Source organism: Plenodomus lingam (genome assembly GCF_022343315.1).
Source record: "Plenodomus lingam strain CAN1 chromosome Unknown contig_9, whole genome shotgun sequence".
Taxonomy (NCBI): domain Eukaryota; kingdom Fungi; phylum Ascomycota; class Dothideomycetes; order Pleosporales; family Leptosphaeriaceae; genus Plenodomus; species Plenodomus lingam.
In genome coordinates this window covers 1,548,272-1,569,903 of record NW_027093973.1, presented here as the reverse complement: position 1 = coordinate 1,569,903, position 21,632 = coordinate 1,548,272, and the positions used below count along the sequence as shown (strand labels likewise).

At 36.4% G+C, this 21,632-nt stretch overlaps 4 protein-coding genes across 4 annotated transcripts; 2 read left to right on the top strand and 2 right to left on the bottom strand.

Annotated features, from left to right (window-relative positions):
- Window positions 1–17,013: 17,013 nt before the first annotated feature.
- IAQ61_010997 (uncharacterized protein) lies at window positions 17,014–17,736 on the top strand (the record flags this gene model as incomplete). Its single annotated transcript, XM_003835018.1, has 1 exon — window positions 17,014–17,736. The coding sequence occupies one exon, from the start codon at window positions 17,014–17,016 to the stop codon at window positions 17,734–17,736; it is 723 nt and encodes a 240-aa protein (XP_003835066.1).
- Window positions 17,737–17,760: 24 nt separating this feature from the next.
- IAQ61_010996 (uncharacterized protein) lies at window positions 17,761–18,794 on the bottom strand (the record flags this gene model as incomplete). Its single annotated transcript, XM_066099008.1, has 3 exons — window positions 17,761–18,237; window positions 18,288–18,334; window positions 18,395–18,794. 3 exons carry the CDS (start codon window positions 18,792–18,794, stop codon window positions 17,761–17,763), a joined length of 924 nt encoding a protein of 307 aa, XP_065951166.1.
- Window positions 18,795–19,014: 220 nt separating this feature from the next.
- Window positions 19,015–19,931, top strand: IAQ61_010995 (uncharacterized protein). The gene is made up of 2 exons (XM_003835015.2): window positions 19,015–19,234; window positions 19,288–19,931. The coding sequence occupies exons 1-2, from the start codon at window positions 19,182–19,184 to the stop codon at window positions 19,793–19,795; spliced, it is 561 nt and encodes a 186-aa protein (XP_003835063.1). The 5' UTR covers window positions 19,015–19,181; the 3' UTR covers window positions 19,796–19,931.
- A 98-nt stretch (window positions 19,932–20,029) lies between these two features.
- Window positions 20,030–20,944, bottom strand: IAQ61_010994 (uncharacterized protein; the record flags this gene model as incomplete). The annotated part of the gene is made up of 1 exon (XM_003835014.2): window positions 20,030–20,944. The coding sequence occupies one exon, from the start codon at window positions 20,942–20,944 to the stop codon at window positions 20,030–20,032; it is 915 nt and encodes a 304-aa protein (XP_003835062.2).
- Window positions 20,945–21,632: the final 688 nt, after the last annotated feature.

Here is a 21,632-nt window from a genome sequence, read left to right as displayed (position 1 = left end):
AGTGCGTTAAGCTTAAACAAGCTCTATATAGATTAAAAGACTTACTATTATTATAGTATAATAAGCTCTTAACTACACTCTAAGAAAATAAGCTTATTACTTCTAAAGAGGAGCTATACCTATTCTTTAACAGAGATCGTAGTATCTTGTTAATATTCTATATAGACAATATCCTATTGCTCTATTACTAAAACTATACAAGCTAAGCTTACAAAGTTATCTAAGCTCTAAAGCAAAGATATACTATAGAAGAGAAGGGACCTGTAAGCTGGTTTCTAGGGGTAAGAGTAATCTAGGATAGAAAGAGATAGATAATAACGCTTGTTTATAATAAATACATTAATAAGATTACAAAGAAATTTAATCTAGTAGAGATAGGAAAATTCCCTACTACACTACTATTAAGTAAAGATATTAAAAAGAGCACTAGAGAAGCTACTAAAAAGGAGATTAAGGACTATTAGGAGCGCGTTAGATTAATCCTTTACACCTTAATTATAGTGCGCCCTAATATTGCCTATACAGCCTCCTAGCTCTCCTAATACCTTACTAACCTATCTAAATAACACTTTAATATAGTTAATTAAGTAATTGTCTATCTATACTAAACTTAATACTAATTAATCTAATATAGGAATAGGGATCCTAATAAGCTTATAATATGTAGTAATGCGTTATTTGCTAATAATATTAATACTTAGTAATTATTATATAGATACCTAATTACGCTCTTTAGAGGACCTATTATTTAGAAGGCAGCTTAATAATTAACTATTACTACTTTAACTACTAAGGCAGAGCTCCTTGCGCTTAAGCAAGTAAGCAAAGAAGCAATAGCGTTAAAACGTTTTTTAACTAAAATACACCTTACTTTAGATACTACCTAGATAATTAATTGTAATAATTAACAAACTATTAGGTTAGTAGTAGGCAATAACAAAAGGATTACTACTAAGCTGCGCTATGTGGATATTTAAAACATATGGCTTAGGCAAGAGTATATAAAGGGATCTTTCTACATTGCCTACCTACCTACTAGCGATATGCTAGCTAATAGGCTTACTAAAAACCTAATAGTATAATAATTTATAAGGTTTAGGGAGCACCTAAAGTTATATAATAGCAGAGTATATATTATATAGCATTAATTAAAGTAAGGTAGTATATAAGCACTACGGTAAAAAATTGTTTACTGTAGAATGGTACGCTAGGGGTTTACTATATAGGTGTAAACTGCCCTCGTGTATACCCGTAAATAGGTTTAAAGTGGTGGTTTACTTTTATTAAAGTAGTGGTTTACTTTTATAGTAGGGGTTTAAATTAAGTATAAAAAGTAGTTTTGTTTCTATTATACGCTATAATACCTAACTAAGACTAAAAGGGGTAGAGAAACTTAGCTTCACGCTATACGCACATATGACATAATAATAAGTCATGATATTTTAACTAATAGGAGGTGGTAATAATAGAGGTGGTGATAGAGGTGGTTATAATAGAGGTGGTGGTAGAGGTGGTGGTAGAGGTGGTGGTAGAGGTGGTAGAGGTGGTGGAGGTGGTGGTAGAGGTGGTAGTAGAGGTGGTGGAGGTGGTGATAGAGGTGGTAGAGGTGGTGGAGGTAGTGAAGAAGATTAAAGAAAGGAGGGGTAAAATACTTAGATAGTTAGTAGGAAACTAGTTATTACTACGTAATACTAGTAGATTAATAGAAGTAGAAGTAAAAGTGGAATACATAGTATAGTAAACCCTATTTAGGTTTACTTCTTCTACCTAAACTACTTCTTAGTCTACTTTAGATAAATATGGCTACTATAAACCGGTTTTGTACTATAGTAAAGATCTATTAATATATAATATAAAAATAACTAACTATAGCCTACCTCTCTATTATTAACTAGGTAGCTTCCCTAAGGAGCTCTATTACGCGCGCAAAGCGTGCCTTAGAGTCTATAGGGGGCTGCCTAGGTTACTCTACCCTAGGATCTATAGGGGGAACCTTAGAGGAGCTAGAGTCCTTATCTTCTAATAAGGAGCTCTAGGCGCCCTTAGCTGCAGAAGCAGCCTTACGCGCAAGCTTAGTAGTAGTAGCAGCGGCTTTTACTAGCTCCTGCTGTTTAGCCTCGCTCTCCTTAAGGAGCACTAAGACCCTTTGCTTCTTATCCTTAAGAAGGTCTTAGCTCTTACCTACCTGCTTCCTTGCTAGAAAGGATAGCGTAGAGCGTTAGGCAAGCTTAGGGCTATTAATTAGTTTGTTAGTATAAGATCTTGCTAAAAGCGTTATAAAGGAAAAATTCTTATATAGATTATATATATTAGGACATAGCTATACCTAGAGGAGCACTACTAGTACTAAGTCCCCCTACTAGAAGAGTTATAGCACTTGCTATTAGACTTGTTAAAGAGCGCTAAGCGTAGATAATTTAGATAAGTTTTAGCACAACAAATACTAGGCTCTCTATAGTAAGAGGATCTTAGGGTCTCCTTAGGAGCTAGAGAGGGAGTAGGCGCAGGAGTAGGGGCCTTAGGCAGGGTCTAGGGGGGAGCGGGAGCTAGAGTTAGAGCTAGAGTAGTAGGAGCTAGAGTAGGAGCGCCTTGCCTTAGCTTCGCGATCTTAGCTATAGTAGTAGTAGCTGCATGCTTAGCTACTATACACTCTACAACAGCCTTACGCTTAGTAGTAGCGCGCTCTTCTTTAGTAGTAGTAGCTTTAGTAACTATAGCTTTAGCTATATAGGAGGTAATAAGGGCAGCGCAGGTAGAGTAAGCGTAAGTAGCAGGTTTTAACTTTAACTAAGATATAGGTTAGTAGGGATATAAGTATAGTTTAGATCTTTAGGGTTATATAATCTTATAACTTAAGCTATAGTAAAAGATTATAGTTAGGTAGATAGAGTTATAGAGCTCTATCTAGATAATATCTACGCGCGCAAGCGTAGACTAAACAAGGAAGGTGCGCTAGTTAGTATCTAAAGGGTAAGCTAATTTAACCCTTTAGATATATAACACTCTAATTAGCTACACTACCTACTAACTATAAGCGCAACTATAATAACAATAAAAGATCCACCTATACCTAGGGGGTGTGTTGCAGGAGGGATATTAACTAGATTATAGAGTATCTTAATCCTAATTAATCCTAATTAATCCTGATTAATACCCCTGTATAACCCACTATCTAATTAACTGCTAGCTTACTGCTAAGTGCCTAATAAAAAGCAGGAGCTCTAGTAAGGAAGGTTTACTAATTATTCACCTTCTAGTAAGGGTAGCTGAAGCTCTATATATATAAGTACGATTGTAGTAGATACAATCTAATAATCTATCTCCTAAATTATTCCTGACCTTAGTAATCCAAAATTCAACACTAACCTTCTCCTATAAGCTATTATAAAATTATCTTTTTAGGGTTTTAGCGCTATATCTTTATCTCTTCCTAGTGTATATTAGGCTTTATTATTATATCTTTATATTCCTTTTAACTTATAATTCTAATAATAAGGTAGAATTGCCTACCTATTGTCCTATGCTAAGTTATGCCTAATAAAGGCCTAACTTACTAATGTATATAGAGAATAGCTCGCCTATAGTTAGGATAGGCATGTTCTTCTTGTCCTTTTGTACAAGACCTATAGGTGTAGGAATCTTATCCTTTTCTATATAGACGCGCACTCCTATATGCCTTTAAGTTATATAGGATACCTTTTAGATGCCCTACCTACCTAAGTTGTTATATTATAAGAAGAATATTATCCTAGCTAGTAATAGTATTTAAGAATATCGCACTTGTTGTTATTTTAAGCTACTAATTTAGTTCTAGTAGCTATCTAACCCTATAACTCTATAGTTAGAATAGCTATTAGAACTTCTAATAACTAAAGCCTATAGGCTTAGACTTCTAGACCTATAGGTAGTGCTAGATTACCTTTAGAATAATTGTGTTAGATTGCGTTAAGGTAGAGACCTAGAGACTACTAAAAGCCTAGAGGAATTAGAGGCAAAGCTAATATCCTTCTACTACTAAACCCCCCCTAAAAAGAAAAAGAAAAGACTTATTATTCTTATTAACTATAAAATATTAGATAAAGGTAAAGGAAGGGTATCTAGTTTAGCTACTTTTAAAAGTGTAACAATAAGGCAGAATTGCCTGCCTATTGTTCTATGCCAAGTCAGGCCTAATAAAGGCCCAACTCACTTATGTATATAGAGAATAGCTCGCCTATAGTTAGGATAGGTATGTTTTTCTTATCCTTTTGTACAAGACCTATAGGTGTAGGAATCTTATCCTTTTCTGTATAGACGCGCACTCCTATATACCTTTAAGTTATATAGGATACCTTTTAGATGCCCTACCTACCTAAGTTGTTACATTATAAGAAAAACATTATCCTAGCTAGTAATAGTATTTAAGAATATTGCACTTATTATTATTTTAAGCTACTAATTTAGTTCTAGTAGCTATCTAACCCTGCAACTCCACAGTTAGAACAGCTATTAGAACTTCTAACGACCAAAGCCTATAGGCTTAGACTTCTAGACCTATAGGTGGTGCTAGATTACCTTTAGAAAAATCGCGTTAGATTGCGTTAAGGTAGAGACCTAGAGACTACTAAAAGCCTAGAGGAATTAGAGGCAAAGCTAATATCCTCCTACAACTAAACCCCCTAAAAGAAAAGAAAAGATTTATTATTCTTATTAACTACAAAATATTAGATAAAGGCAAAGGAAGGGTATCTAGTTTAGCTACTTTTAAAAGCCTATTTACTAATAGAAAGAAATTAGATAAGGAAGACTTAATTAACAACTCCCTCCTTAAAGGACCTGCTTCCTATCTATCTCTTAAGGTACCTTGTGCTCCTAGGAAATTTTAAAGCAACACCTCCCTTAAAGATAAATATATATTAACCCTATCTAAAAAGGAGAGGTTAGAGGAATAAGTTAAGTAACTTACTAATTAGTTATATAACACCTCCCTCTATAAGGAGATATAGGGTACTACCTAACCTAGCTAGTCTTTAGCTTCTATATTAAACCCTATAGTATATGCTATAAAAGCTAAGAGATAATCTAAAAAGATGCTAAATATCTCTATACTTAGTAATAGGGCTAACCCTACTTTTAGATAATAGCAAGCATCTATTTAGGATAGGCTAGAGATTAACACTAACTACTACCCCTCTTCTAGAGCTTAGATAGCGTTAGTCTAGGGACACTGCTTAGGACTAGTAAGAGAATACTTAGAGCTACGTTACCTATCTAATTCCCTAAGTCTTTAATTCTAAAAAGCTAAGGAAATAATTACTCTTCTTTAAACTTACTTTATTACTAGAAATAAGATAGCTAAGAGTTAGACTATATTTAACCGCCTGTATATAACTAATATAGAGATGTTCCCTGCTTTTAAGTTATAATTCTAGAGTCTTGCTATTAGAGGAGAAGTACCCTAATTAGAGTAGTATTACTACCTCTAGATAAAGATTACACCTTCCCTAAGGATGCTAAACCTTGCTTTCTAACAGAATTAGCATAATAATTTTAAGACTATAGTAGATTATCTTACTACTTTTAATATAGAACGCTACCTATACCCTACCTTATCTACTTCTACCTAGACTACTCTATTATCTAGAAAAGGACTAACCCCCTTCTAACACTCTAGAAACTAGTCCTATTTAGATACTAATTAGAAACCTTATAATAGACCCTTAATAGCTAAACCTTATATGCCCTACTTATAATAATAAGGCACTATCCCTTAAAATAATTAACCCCTATCTGCTACACTAGCTACTCCTAGCGCTACTATAATAGGAACCCTAGTAAATTGCTATAATTATAGAAAGCCTAGGCACTTCTCTAGTAACTGCCCTAAACCCCCTAGGATTTAGGCTATAGATATAGAATAGGTTGTTAAGAATTTTAAGGAAGAAGACGCCGCTGAATTAACTAATTTAGATAGCTATTAGATAGGAAATAACAACGCCTAGGAGGATCCTCCTTCCTAGGCCTAACTTAATATAACCTATTAAACCTTTCCTTAACTAAATTATTTATTAGTTCCTATTTACTTGCACGTATAACCCTATACCTTAATAGATCTAGTGTTTACCTAAACGCTTTAGTAGATACTAGGGCCTAAGGTTACTTATTTCTTAATTTAAAAATTACTTATAATATCTCTTCTACACTTAGGGTACCTATCTAAAAGTTACTATATAAGCTTACTATTAAAGGGTTCTAGGACTAGATTACCTCCCTAGTTGCCTACTATATTTAGCTTTATATAATAGTTAGTAGCTAAAAGGTTTATAACTACCCCTTTATAATAGTAGACTTAGGTTCTTAGGATTATATTATTAGATAATACTAGCTAAAATAGTTCTAAATCCTAATTAATACAGATAAATCTTAACTAATCTAGCTAGATAAATATCCTCTAACCTACGACCCCGCACCTTACATTCTAGTACAACTCCACTAGCAAGTGCTATCTACTCTAGTTACCTATAATATCTTGCAAAGAGACGCCCTTTAGGATTAAGAGGAGAACTAGAACTAAAACAGTCCTAGTTTAATTAATAGGATACGTGGTATACTTAAAATTCTAGCCACTTATAGGGCTATTACTAAACCTATTACACTACCTACCCTAGTCTAATTACTAACTATTACCTAACCTGCAAAATTCTAAATTACTACTATTTCTACTAATACTTTCTATTTTAATATAAAAAAATCTTCTAATAAATTCTTTACTACTAGCCTGTATAAGATTAAGCGAAGGATCTAAACCCTATCTAAATAGGACACTCTTAACCATAGCTTGTTAGATTAGAAGCTCCTATCTAACTATAACTCCTATTAGGACATCTTTAACAAGGCTAAGGCTAATAAACTTCTAATCTACTAGCCTTATAACTATAAGATAGTCCTAGAGGAACCCCTTCTAAACTACTAGAGTCCCCTCTATTATTAAAATACTAAGGAACTCTAGGCTACTAAGGAATATATACAAGAGCACCTATAGAAAGGTTTTATTAAGACTAGTTAGAGCCTATTTACCTCTCCTATCCTATATATTAAGAAGCTAAATAGAGGCCTTAGGATCTATGTAGATTACTATAAGCTTAATAGCTTAACGCGAAAGGACGCGTATCTAATACCCTATATAGATAATCTATTATCCTAGCTAGCTAAAGCAAAAATCTTTACTAAGCTAGATATTTGTGCTGCCTTTAATAAGATCTAAATAGACCCTAACTTAGAGGAGTATACTACTTTCTGCACTAGGTATAGTGCCTATAAATATAAAGTCCTACTATTTAGGCTATATAATAGACCTGCAACCTATTAGCGTTATATAAATAATATACTAATAGATTATTTAGATAACTTCTGCATTACCTATCTAGATAATATTCTTATCTACTCTAAAAACCTTGCTACTTACAAGGACTATGTTTAAAAAGTCCTTAAGCGTCTTTATTCTGCTAGATTATAGGCTAATATTAAGAAAAGCAAATTCTATACAACCTATACCTATTACCTTAGATATATCCTAACTAACAAAGGCTTAGAGGTAGACCCTAATAAAGTTAAAGTACTCTAAAACTAGTCTGCTCCTAAGATAATAACTAGAGTAAAGTCCTTCCTAGGATTTACTAGATTCTACTAGCAATTTGTGGAAAACTTCTCTAAGATAGCTAAGCCCTTAACTACTCTCTAGAGTCCTGCTACCCTATTTATATAGACTTTAGAATGCTAATAAGCCTTTAACTAGCTTAGGAATGCCCTACTAGCAATCCTAAGCTTAGCTTACTTCTATCCTAAGTACCCTCTAAAACTAGAGATAGACGCCTCTAATAGAGTTATTATAGCTATCCTCTTATAGGAGCATCCTAATAGGAAATAGTACCCTATATCCTTCTTTAGTTAAACCCTTACTAGTTCTAAACTTAACTAGGAAATCTATAATAAAGAATTATTTGCTATAATCCACGCCTTTAAGAAATAGCGTGCTAACCTAATAAGTACTTAGCACCTTATTAAAGTATATATAGACTATAGAGCACTAGAGTACTTTATATCTACTAAAGTCCTTAGTGCTAGGCAAGCTAGATAGCTAGAGGTTATAAGTCCCTTTAACTTCTAAATTAAGTATACTCCTAGATCTTATAACGCCTAAGCTAATATCCTAAGTAGAAGGGAATAGGATATAATTAACCTTAAGACTACTTAAAGGGATAATTATTTACAAGTAATAATTGCCCTAGATAGGTTACACCCTTAAATTAACTCTAACTTAGCGCAAGACTACCTAGCTAAGCGTTCCTTACTAATCCTAGCTTTAATTATAGTAGTTTAGAACCCTATAACTCTTAGATCCCTAGAACTTATTAAAACTCTTCTCTAAGAAAATAGGTCCTTATTCCTAATAGAAAGATTAGAGTTACCTAAGCACTATTAGATAGAAAACAGACTCCTTCTCTACTAGGATTAACTTTGCGTGCCTGCTAGATTAGTCCTATATACTAGACTAATTTATAAGGCTTATAATTAAGTATCTACTACCTACCTATTAGCTACTAAAACCTATTAGATTCTAGCCTAATATTACTACTAGAAAGGTATAAAGACTACCTATAAACGCTACGTTTAGAACTATATCCTATATAGGAGAGGGCACCTAAGATAGCACTAACTCCCTGGTATACTCTACCCCCTTCCTATCCCTAGTCTACTAATACAACACCTATGCATTAATTTTAAGGATTTTCCCTAGGATTAACGTGGTTATAATTAGATTATAGTTATTATTAATTACCTATTAAAGCAAGCTATTACTATCCCTTACTATAAAACTATAGACGCCTAAGGTATAGCTACCTTATTTATTTAGTAGGTGTACTAATTTAGACACACTCTAGATACTATTATTTCTAATTAAGGCCCTTAGTTTATATCTAGTTTCTAGTCTAAGTTCTATTAGATTATAGGCACTAAAGTTAAGCTCTTTACTACCTACTATAAATAAACTAATAGATAAACTAAGATTATAAATAAGTATATTAATTAGAGACTAAGGCCTTTTATATCCTATTACTAAGATAACTAGAGCAACCTACTACCTATAATAGACTGTGCCTAAAGTACTCTTCTATATTTATCTATTAGCATAGCTCTATATTAGCTCCTCTTTAGTTCCTTACTAAAGTAAAGTTAGTATTAGAAACTAGAAAAGACCCTATCTACTATACTAGAGAAACTAAACTATAAGGACGCCTTATCCCTTACTACTTAGATACACAATGCCTAGAAGATTACTAAAGAAAATATAGAAAGAGCTTAAGACTAAATACGCTCTACTACTAATTACTATTATTATCTAGTTAACTAGAAGGTTAGTAACTATATTTATCTATCTACTACTAATCTTGCTATTTTATAACCTAGCTAAAAACTATCTAAATAATAGGAAGGTCCCTTTAAGGTATTAGAATAAGTAAGAAACGCGTATTACCTCTAATTACTACCTAGTTCTAAGATCTATAATGTTTTCTCTCCTAATATACTATATAAAGATCCCTAAGACCTGTTACCTAGATAAGAGGCTCTAAAACCCCCTAGTACGCCTATACAAGGTGTAGAGGAATAGGAGGTAGAAGAAATCCTAGCTAGCAAATTATATTAATCTAAGCTAAAATATAAGGTTAAGTAGGTTAGACACAATCCTAATCCTATTTAGTATCCTGCCTCTAACTTTATAGGTGCTCCCTATAAATTATAGGTATTCTACTAATAGTATCTAAATTAGCTAGGTCCCCTACGCAGCTTACTAAAATAGATTTAAGCCTAGCAAAAAGGTAAAGAGGATCTATTATTACTTTATAATAATTATACCTAATATTAGAACTAATTTATATCCTATTTAGCTATATATTATACTATTAACTACTATCTATTACTATTATTCTTGTTACTATTTATTATTATATCCTATTTAGAACTATCCTAGAACCTTTAAGGTTCCTAGGATACTACCCCTAGGAAACCTCTTTATTCTATATCTATCTCTCTATTAGAACCTAGTTTAGACTCTATATTAGCTAAGATAGCGCCTAGACTACCTTTCTTAGCTAGCTTCTAGATAACTAGTGTAGTAGGTTTTAGAGCAGCTATAGGAGTAGGTGTAGGAGCTAGAACTAATTTAGACGCCTTCTTAGTAAGAGCCTTTATCTTAGCCTATACTATAAAGGTTGCCTCCTAATTTAGTGCTATTTCCTCCTTAAGTTTATTAATAGCCCTTATTAAGCCCCTAACTACTAAGACTATCTTATAAATACTATTCTAAAGCTAACGTAAATTAGATATAGTAGTATAATAGGTAGCTATAAGGATCTTAGTAGCTTCTATACCCTTAGTCTAAGTATTAGTAATAGTAACGCACTTAGCAAGGTTTTAGGCGGCTTCTTAAATAGTAGCCTTAAACTATTTAATATCCTTCTAATAAGTAACTATAGTATCCTTATCCTTATCCCCTTTAGTAGGGTTTGCTACTAGGCTATAGTACTTATCTAGAGCACCCCTAAGGGTAGAGTACTCTTAGCTAATAAAAGAAGGAATCTGCTAGAATTAGTAAAGGAACCCTATTAGACTTAGATACTTACTAGATTACAATACTTATTCTAGGAGATATAGTACTAGCACTTCTTAGAATTCTTTAACTTAAAATTAAAATTATTAAACCTGCCCCTAGCTAGAGCCCTAACTGCCCTTATATAGAGAGCGCGATAAGTAATAGGGAGAACTCCTAGTAGTACTAGTACTAGCATAGCTAAAGGTTCTAATTTAGATTAGTAACTATTTAATTATATAGATTAAATACTTACTAGATTTTAGATAGATTAGGTTAAATATTTAAAAAATTAGGGATATAAGAACAAGAAAGTTAGTAGGTAGAGGGCTAGTTATATGCAGGCTAGGGATAGGGATCTGTGCCCTAGGAACAAGAAGTAAAGGTAAAGGCAGAGGTAAAGGAGGATTTATTTTGCAAGAGCTTTTCTTTAATAAGGGATCTAAACCTAATCCTAAGGATAGGGACTATCCTTTCTCTACAGGAGGGGGTAGTGTAATAATAAGGCAGAATTACCTGCCTATTATTCTATACCAAGTTAGGCCTAATAAAGGCCTAACTTACTAATATATATAGAGAATAGCTCGCCTATAGTTAGGATAGGCATATTCTTCTTGTCCTTTTGTATAAGACCTATAGGTGTAGGAATCTTATCCTTTTCTATACAGACGCGCACTCCTATATGCCTTTGAGTTATATAGGATACCTTTTAGATGCCCTACCTACCTAAGTTGTTACATATAGATCCTAAGGCCTCTATTTAGCTTCTTAATATATAGGATAGGAGAGGTGAATAGGCTCTAACTAGTCTTAATAAAACCTTTCTATAGGTGCTCTTGTATATATTCCTTAGTAGCCTAGAGTTCCTTAGTATTTTAATAGTAAAGGGGACTCTAGTAGTTTAGAAGGGGTTCCTCTAGGACTATCTTATAGTTATAAGGCTAGTAGATTAGAAGTTTGTTAGCCTTAGCCTTATTAAAGATATCCTAATAGGAGTTATAGTTAGATAGAAGCTTCTAGTCTAATAAGGTGTGGATAAGAGTATCCTATTTAGATAGGGTTTAGATCTAACACTTAATTTTATATAGGCTAGTAGTAAAGAATATATTAGAAGATTTTTTTATATTAAAATAGAAAGTATTAGTAGAAATAGTAGTAATTTAAAATTTAGCAGGTAGGGTAGCAGTTAGTAGTTAGACTAGGGTAGGTGGCGTAGTAGGCTTAATAGCAGCCCTATAAGTAGCTAGAATTTTTAGTATACTATGTATCCTATTAATTAAACTAGGACTATTTTAGTTCTAATTCTCCTCTTAGTCCTAAAAGGCGTCTCTTTATAAGATATTATAGATAACTAGAGTAGATAGGACTTGCTAGTAGAGTTATACTAGAATTAGAGGTGCGGGGTTATAGGTTAGAGGATATTTCTCTAGCTAGATTAATTAGGATTTATCTATATTAACTAGGATTTAGAACTATTTTAGCTAGTGTTATCTAATAATATAATCCTAAGAACCTAAGTCTACTATTATAAAGGGATAGTTATACACCTTATAGCTACTAACTATTATATAAAGCTAAATATAGTAGGTAACTAGGGAGGTAATCTAGTCCTAGAACCTTTTAATAGTAAGCTAATATAGTAGCTTTTAGATAGGTACCCTAAGAGTAGAAGAAATATTATAAGTAATTTTTAAATTAAGGAATAAGTAACCTTAGGCCCTAGTATCTACTAAAGCGTTTAGGTAAATACTAGATCTATTAAGGTATAGGGTTATACGTGCAAGTAAATAGGAACTAATAAATAATTTAGTTAAGGAAAGGTTTAATAGGTTATATTAAGTTAGGCCTAGGAAGGAGGATCCTCCTAGGCGTTGTTATTTCCTATCTAATAGCTATCTAAATTAGTTAATTCAGCGGCGTCTTCTTCCTTAGAATTCTTAATAACCTATTCTATATCTATAGCCTAAATCCTAGGCAGTTTAGGGTAGTTACTAAAGAAGTGCCTAGGGTTTCTATAAATATAGCAAGTTCCTAGGGTTCCTATAATAGTAGCGCTAGGAGTAGCTAGCGTAGTAGATAGGGGTTAAGTAGTTTAAGGGATAGTGCCCTATTATTACAAGTAGTGCATATAAGGTTTAGCTATTAAAGGTCTATTATAGGGTTTCTAATTAGTATCTAAATAGGACTAGTTTCTAGAGTGTTAGAAGGGGGTTAGTCCTTTTCTAGATAATAGAGTAGTCTAGGTAAGAGTAGATAAGGTAGGGTATAGGCAGCGTTCTATATTAAAAGTAGTAAGATAATCTACTATAGTCTTAAAATTATTATACTAATTTTATTAAAAAGTAAGGTTTAGTATCCTTAAGGAAGGTTTAATATTTATCTAGGGGTAGTAATACTACTCTAATTAGGGTACTTCTCCTCTAATAGCAAGACTCTAGAATTATAATTTAAAAGTAGGTAATATTTTAATATTATTTATATATAGGTAGTTAAATATAGTCTAACTCTTAGCTATCTTATTTCCTATAATAAAAGTAGGTTTAAAGGAGAGTAAATATTTCCTTAGCTTTTTAGAACTAAAGACTTAGGGAGTTAGATAGGTAATATAGCTTTAAGTACTCTCTTACTAGTCCTAAGTAGTGTCCCTAGACTAACGCTATCTATGCTCTAGAAGAGGGGTAGTAATTAGTATTAATCTCTAGCTAATCCTAAATAGACGTTTACTATTATCTAAAAGTAAGATTAGCGCTATTACTAAGTATAGAGATATTTAGCGTCTTTTTAGATTATCTCTTAGCTTTTATAGTATATACTATAGGGTTTAATATAGAAGCTAAAGACTAGCTAGGTTAGGTAGTACCCTATATCTCCTTATAAAGAGAGGTATTATATAACTAATTAGTAAGTTACTTTACTAGTTCCTCTAACCTCTCCTTTTTAGATAGGGATAATATATATATATCTTTAAGGGAGGTGTTACTTTAAGATTTCCTAGGAGCGCGATATACCTCTAGAGATAGGTAGGAAGCAGGTCCTTCTAGGAGGGCGTTATTAATTAAGTCCTCCTTATCTAATTTCTTTCTATTAGTAAATAGGCTTTTAAAGGTAGCTAAACTAGATACCCTTCCTTTACTCGTATCTAATATTTTAGTAGTTAATATAAATAATAAATCTTTTCTTTAGGGGGTTAGTTATAATAGGATATTAGCTTTGCCTCTAATTCCTCTAGGCTTTTAGTAGTCTCTAAGTCTCTACCTTAACGCAATATAACGCGATTTTTCTAAAGGTAATCTAGCACTACCTAGTAGTCTAGAAGTCTAATCCTATAGGCTTTAGTTATTAGAAGTTCTAATAGCTATTCTAACTATAGAGTTGTAGGGTTAGACTACTACTAGAACTAAATTAGTAGCTTAAAATATTAATAAATACAATATTCTTAAATACTATTACTAGTTAGGATAATACTCTTCTTATAATATAATAATATAGGTAGGTAGGGCATCTAAAAGGTATCCTATATAACTTAAAGGTATATAGGAGTGCGCGTCTATATAGAAAAGGACAAGATTCCTACACCTATAGGTCTTGTACAAAAGGATAAGAACAACATGCCTATCCTAATTATAGGCAAGCTACTCTCTATATATATTAGTAAGTTAGGCCTTTATTAGGCCTAACTTGGCATAGAATACTAGGCGAGCAATTCTGCCTTATTATTATATAAAATAGATAAAGAACTTTATAAATGTCTAGTTTTAGCCCTAATATAGGTGTTCTAATATAGCTTAGGTACACTCCTACCTATAATAGTTACTATAATAGAATACTAAGTACTTAAGAAACCTACTTATATCCTAATACTTACGTCCACTATCCTTAAAGTATAGTGCTATAGCGCGCTAAACTGTAGATAATAACTAGGACTAAATATATATAAACCTTACCTCTTTATCCCTAATAAATACTATATCTATATATAGTTTATATTCTATAGTTATATACTAGGAAGAGAAATTTACCTTTATACTATTATATAGTAAGCTAACTAGGAAGGGTTTGCAATATAAGGTAGAGGGGGGTAGAGGTAGCAGGTTATTAAAAACAGTAGGCTTAGAGTTAGGTTAGGGTAGTATCTAATCATATATTTCCTTATTCTACTAATATAGTATAGCTATTATAGTAGCGTCTTAACCCTATTATTCTATTAATCCTTAGATCTACTATATTCATCTTTCTACTATATTAGGTTACGCCTAACTATTCTAAATATCTAGCGTGTCTATCTCTATTACTAATATAGTATATTTAGAAGAAGATACTAAAATATTATAGACTAGCCTTAAGGAAGAATACAATAAGCGTTAATAATAGTATTTAGCATCTTGAAGGAGAGGTAAGCCCTCTACGCCTTGTTATAGGTATATAGCGTGTTTGCTTAGTAGTAGTGTTAGACTCTATCTATCTTATATTAGACCTAGGCTTAGGTATAAGCCTAAGCCCTTTACAAGTATCTTAATCTAATTAACTAATTTAAATCCTAATTAATATCCCTACTCTATACCCCTAACTTTCCTACTATCTAATTAACTACTAGCTTACAACTAAGTGCCTAATAGAAAAAGGTGCTCTAGTATAGAAGGTTTACTAATTATACAGCTTCTAGTAATAGTAGTTAAATCTTTATTTATATAAGTCCTATTATAGTAGATATAATCTAATAATCTATCTCCTAAATTATTCCTAAGCGTAGTAATCTAAACTTCTCTATAAAGATATAGCCCTAAATATTAGCATATAGTGTCTATTCCTACTAGGCTAAATAACCTTAAAAAGGTGCCTATAATCTCTAAATAGATTATTTACAAATAGAATAGTATATATAGGCGTAGGGCATGCTATACCCTATAGTCCTACTACGCGCGTATAACGCTATAGCCTAACACTTAAACCCTAAAAAGATAATTTTATAATAGCTTATAGGGAAGGTTTAGGGTATATAAAGGGCTTAGGTGTTGCAGGAGGGATATTAACCGGATCACGGAGTATCTTGATCTAATCAATCCTAATCAATACCCCTGTATAACCTACTATCTGATCAACTGCTAGCTTACTGCCAAGTGCCTAATAAAAAGCAGGAGCTCTAGTAAGCAAGGTTTACTAATTATTTACCTTCTAGTAAGGGTAGCTAAAGCTCTATATATATAAGTCTAATCGTAGTAGATATAATCTAATAATCTATCTCCTAAATTATTCCTAACCTTAGTAATCTAGATTTCTATATTAGGCTTATACCTAAGCCTAGGTCTAATAAAAGATAGGTAGAGACTAACACTACTACTAAGTAAACACGCTATACACCTATATAAAGGTATAGAGGGCGTACCTCTCCTTTAAGATACTAAATACTATTATTAATGCTTATTATATTCTCCCTTAAGGCTAGTCTATAATAGTAGTATCTATAATAAAGCTATAAGGAGTATAAGGATATATAAGGTAGTAGAATAAGAATTCTATAAAGTAAATTAGTAATACATTATACTAGAATAGCCTATAATAGCCTATTATAACTACTCTAGGAAGAAATAAAGAAAAAATGACTCTTAGGGAAATACTCACTGAATAAGGTAGGTAAAGGATAGAGTAAAGGAGTAAGAGAAGAATTTAAGCTAGAAGTAGGCCTAGTTTTATATAAGTACTAGTAGTAATAGCTAGTAAGCTAGTAAAGTTAGTAAGTAAAGGTATAAATAGAGGTATAAGCTAGAAATTCTAGCCTTACCTTAGAATTAAGTAAATTAAGTATTAGTAATAGAATAGGCTAGAATAGCCTACTATAACCTTATAAAAGGCGTGTAGTTCCTAGAAGACTTATAATCTATCTAGTTAGGTTAGTTAAATTAATCTCCCTAAAGAGGGGGGATAATATTAGAATATAGGGCCCTACTAGCCCTAAAGGGCTAAATATAGGCTAGCGTAGCCTTAGCTAGGTATATTATATAATTATAGGTAGTATAAATACCTATAAGAATTAATATATATAGTATTAATTTATTTAATACTTAATTAATACCTATAATCCTAATCTACTACTAAACCTATATCCTACACTATAACGTCTTATATTAGGTAATATAGTGTAATTTTAGTAACGTCTTAGTAGGGTAGTCTACTTACCTATATAGTCTACTTTCCTATAAGCTACGTGATACTAGATATTTAACACAACACACACTTTGCATTTTCAAGTATTCTACTGCCCACGTGAGGCTACGCCTGGCACTAACTAATGTGGTGTTAGGGTGGCATCATGGTGCCAACCAACCCCGCCCGTCTTTTTCCCGAGTCGCCCACGGTCAGATTTACCACTCACAATATCCTCTCTAGACATGACAGCGCCCACACATCTTGAACCATCAGAGCTGGGCACAAAATCCTATTGGGACGCCGCGTATACCCTTGAAAACTCCAATTTTTCTTCCAACCTTACCGATGAGGGCACAGTCTGGTTCAGCGACGCAGGTGCAGAGGAGCGCATGCTAGCGTTCCTCGAGGAACTTGCCGAAGAGGAAGTATTGCACAAAGCAGCTGAATCTGAAGACAGAGGCGCATCACGATTCCTCGATTTAGGGACAGGAAACGGCCACCTCCTTTTTGCGCTGCGGGAAGAGGAGTGGAACGGAGAGCTAGTGGGCATAGATTATTCCGATCACAGCGTTACGCTCGCAGAAACCATACGCTCTGCGAAGGATGAGAGGTACGCAGATATTGCTTTCCACGCTTGGGATATCTTGTCGCAAAGCCCTGGGAAGTGGTTAGGAAGCGGCTTTGACGTGGTGCTTGACAAAGGCACGTTCGATGCCATCTGTCTCTCGCAAGATACAGATGCGCAAGGTCGCAGGATTTGCGAAAGCTACAGACAGAAGGTAGAACCTTTGGTCAAAAATGGAGGACGGTTTCTCATAACAAGTTGCAATTGGACAGAGGAGGAATTGAAGGGATGGTTCAACACTGGCAGCTTCATATTGGAGGGCAAAGTAAAGTACCCAAGCTTCACATTTGGTGGCAAGACTGGGAGTAGCGTCGTTACGCTGTGCTTCCGCAAATCGTGAAAGTTGGATATCGCATGGCATATGCTATGCAGTAGCTCGCCGTATGCGCGCCAGTACAAGCCATTTCTTACGCTCAGTGACATTTTCGAATCCGCCGTCACGCTCAGCAGCCCACGGCCGCCGAACACCATCTGCGTCAATTTCAAAGATTTCCTCAACCTCGAGTCCCTGCTGTGGGATGATTTCCTCGAAGAACGGTGCCACTTTCGCACGACCAGTATGGAATCCTGCAATACACAGAATGCGCGCATCTGTGGTGTTGGCGAGGAAGTGCAGCATCGACTTGGCTAGATTGACATGTTCCCAGGGCATCCACAAACAGTCGGCCGCCAGGATGCGTGTATAGTGGTGCGCGTTGGTGGCCTCGAAGGAACTCTCGGTCGAACCCCAAAGATGTCCTTGTACGTGTATGCGGGGTTGGAGGGAGGGAGGGACATTTTTGGCGACGTTGTCCAAAAGGGTCGCCAAAATTGGGGGTGCAGGATAGTCGGTTATAGTCACCTGGACGTATTGTTAGTTGGAATCGCGAGGTTTGTGTGACAACTCAGTGCCTCCTTTGCGCCTGCCAAAGTGCTCGCGATGCCACCAAGTCCTACGCCTAAACAAGGTGTATGCCATCAGTCATCTCTTCCGCTTCCACTCTTCACGATCCACCCACCTGCCCCCAACTCCAGTACTATCTCGCCTTCAACATTCCATCGCTTCTCCTCTTCTTCATTCAGCCACCACTCTCCGTCCCTCCACTTATCCTCTTCAGCCAGGTCTAAAAGTCTGCTCCCCGATGATGTTGCCCGCCCTCCGACCAATTCACCCATCAAGAGGCCTGCATTCCAGAGGTAATGGGCAAATTTTCGTCGCTCCTCCTCGCCATTTACATCGGCTGTCCTGAACTCGAGCTGGCCGTGCCGTGCGTTCTTATAAAGTATCACCGTATCGGGGTCCTCGCCATGCTGGTTCTGCAGGTCATTGAATAGGCCGAGAGAGGAGCCGAAGATGTCCTCGGGCTCAAGCGGTGCGGACGTGGGGCGGCGGAGATCGATAAGTCTAGAGAGGCGCATATGGGGGTGTGCGCTACTACTCAGGCTGGTACGATGCAATGTGGATCTGAAAAGGTACGATAGAGCAGTATGTATGGAGATTTGAGGCTTAGGGGTGTTGCACATGAGGTGGGGCGTGCTGTGCTGACAGACCCTAGGCTCAACTTGTAGTAGCAGGTTTGGTAAGATATGCAGGGCCCTTGCAGGATATGTTGTGGTGATATCATCAACCGAGGCTTCCCAAAGTTCAAACACAATTGTGACATACTCTCCGTTTGCACAAAATTGTTCTCAACCTGAAAGTACACCTAAATACCTGGATTCCTAAATCTTTGAATTAGAATCGCCGTCTCACAGGCTTGAATCCCTCCTCCAGGCCACAAAGCAGCATTCATCCAGCCTATCATCATGTCGTCCTCGCCTTCTCCGTTCAAATCAGCCGCGACGTACCATCTACTCAGGTATTCCAAGCCGTACCCTTCTCCCTTCTTGGCCATCCTGACGTGAGCCCCAGCTATGGCACCCTCTTAGGCTCAACCCTCTTCCAATCCTTCATCAACGGCGTCGTCGCCTTCAAAGTTCTCCCGCGCCCCCAATTTTCCACACTGCAACGCCACACTTTCCCCATCTACTTCACTCTCCAGACACTCACACCCATGGCCATGCTTTTCACTTACCCATACGGAGGCCCATCCTCCCTTCTCCCCGTGCTCTCCTCCCATACCAAGATCCAGACAACAACAGACACCCGCTCCGCCTGGTTAATTGGTACAATGTTCATCACTGCGCTTGCGAATCTAGTATACATTGGCCCTGAGACAACGCGGGTGATGGGGGCCAGGAAACATCAAGAGACGAGAGATGGGAAGAAGAGTTATGACGCCGGACCGCATAGCAAAGAAATGGATCGCTTGAATAGGCGGTTTGGCATTTTGCATGGGATTAGTAGTTTAGTAAACATGGTAGGGCTGGGGGCAATGGTTGGGTATGCTGGCTTGCTGGGACAGAGACTAAGTATGTAGCTTGTTAGCGTTGATGGGAGGTGATGGGACAGCATGAGGAATGTCGGAAATGGGAGGATAGTTATGGTATCGACTAGGAACGATACCTCTGTAGGTTCTCACTGAACAGTAAATTTTGCACGTTGTCAGAGAGAGCTTGGAAAGAAGAAAGGCGTGATTAAAAAAAAACTAAGTGTCTAGATCTAGAGGAATACATTATGCAACCGACTTTCTTAGCATTGCCTCATCATTCTTTCATATCTCCCAATACAGTGCTCCGATCAAGTCATCAATACGTTCGGACATGCGCCGGCTCCCTTTGCGTACATCCAAAGTGACCTTGAGAGAGTTATTACAACGATGCGAAAGTGTCAGATATTGGTCATGCGGCGGCCCCTTCAACGTAGCCAATCGCAATTGCTCCAGTCTCTCCAAACTCTTGCAGACTATCAACACTGAACGCCAGCTTCCTGAACACAATCTGACATCGACCATTTCAAGCTGCGATACGGACGAAGCTTGGGCGGCAAAGAAGGTCGTAAGGTCACTTTCGTAAGTTGTGCAGTTTGAAAGGACAAAACTCGAAAGAACCATCAAACGACAAGATAGTGCCAGTGAGTGCATCATATCAGCACCATATTGGGTAAGGTTATTGATATAATCCAAGCTCAATGCCAGATTTTTCACCAAAGGTGTTGAAGCTAGAAGATTAGTCAGGGTGAGCTCCCAATCCCTCTTGTGAGAAGAGGCAAGGTAGGATGAGTCGATGGATAGTGTGAGAGAAGTTAATTTACATAATCGAGGCTTCAACGCTTGCAGCGTTCCGGGAGGCAGACAAAGAGCTGTACAAGGTAGCCTCAAGCACCTATAAAACGGACGCTTCCTGGATCCTTTGGAGATGCTGAGTTCGCGTAATTCGATATTGCTGCGAGCGATGGCAGTGATTACCGCCTGGAAGCATCGCATTCTGAAGATGTCGTCACGGTCACAGGGTCCCTGATCATCTCCACGATGGTGAAGTCGTGTGTAGAACTTCATGGTCTTGATGTTAGGGAAGCCTTCGAGTGCGCAGACCAGACGGTCCACAATGCACTGGGGATAACTATCTCCGCAAATGTCCTTGTACAGTGTAGACTCACTTGGAATATTACGTGAGGAAATTCCTGGCATGAGGGCTACTGCAAAGCGTTTGGGCGGAGGATATATTCCCAGCCTAGTTATGGATTCGAGGTCGCAGTAGTCTGTATAGTATAGAAAACGAACATGCAGGGTGGTGACAGCTGGCGAAAAGTGATGATGACTGGCAATCTGTACCAGTCGATCGAGGGACGCTGAACCCAGGGTAGTCGTCAAGCGAGCAAAGTGTCGCTTGGCGAAAGGAGCCAGACTCAGCAGATGGAGTCGTCGGGAGCATATTCGAAGGTTCTTGAATGCGAGCAAATCAAGATGGGCTGCTACGAGATCGAATAATTCCGCAGGGAGGTTGCCAATCGGCGAGGTACCGGTAGTCATTGAGCAACAAGCACGGTTAGAGGATGGTGTGGCGGCGGGTTGTGTTGACAAACGTCGAAATGCACAAAAGGTCGAGTGACTGAAAGCAATGAAGCAATCGATTTGCAGAAGCGGAGTTTCCTCACATCTTGGCACTGATGGTTAGGGTGTTGAGACATGTGTGGTGTGGGCGTGTGGTGTTGTTCGGGACAGAAGCTTTGGGTACGTGCATGTCGGTAAAAGGATTGACGCCTGCACGGCCTCCCCCACCACTTCAGCGCTACGCAGCCCACAGCCCTGCCCCCACGGCGAAGGTCATGCTCCTTTCGAGTGAATGACGCCCGCTGTCCAACGCCATATATAGCAA

Coding starts and splice junctions, on each gene's coding strand:
- IAQ61_010995 (XM_003835015.2), top strand. CDS start 19,182: ATGTCGTCCTCGCCTTCTCCGTTCAAATCAGCCGCGACGTACCATCTA. Junction 19,235..19,287: donor GCGACGTACCATCTACTCAG/GTATTCCAAGCC, acceptor CGTGAGCCCCAG/CTATGGCACCCTCTTAGGCT.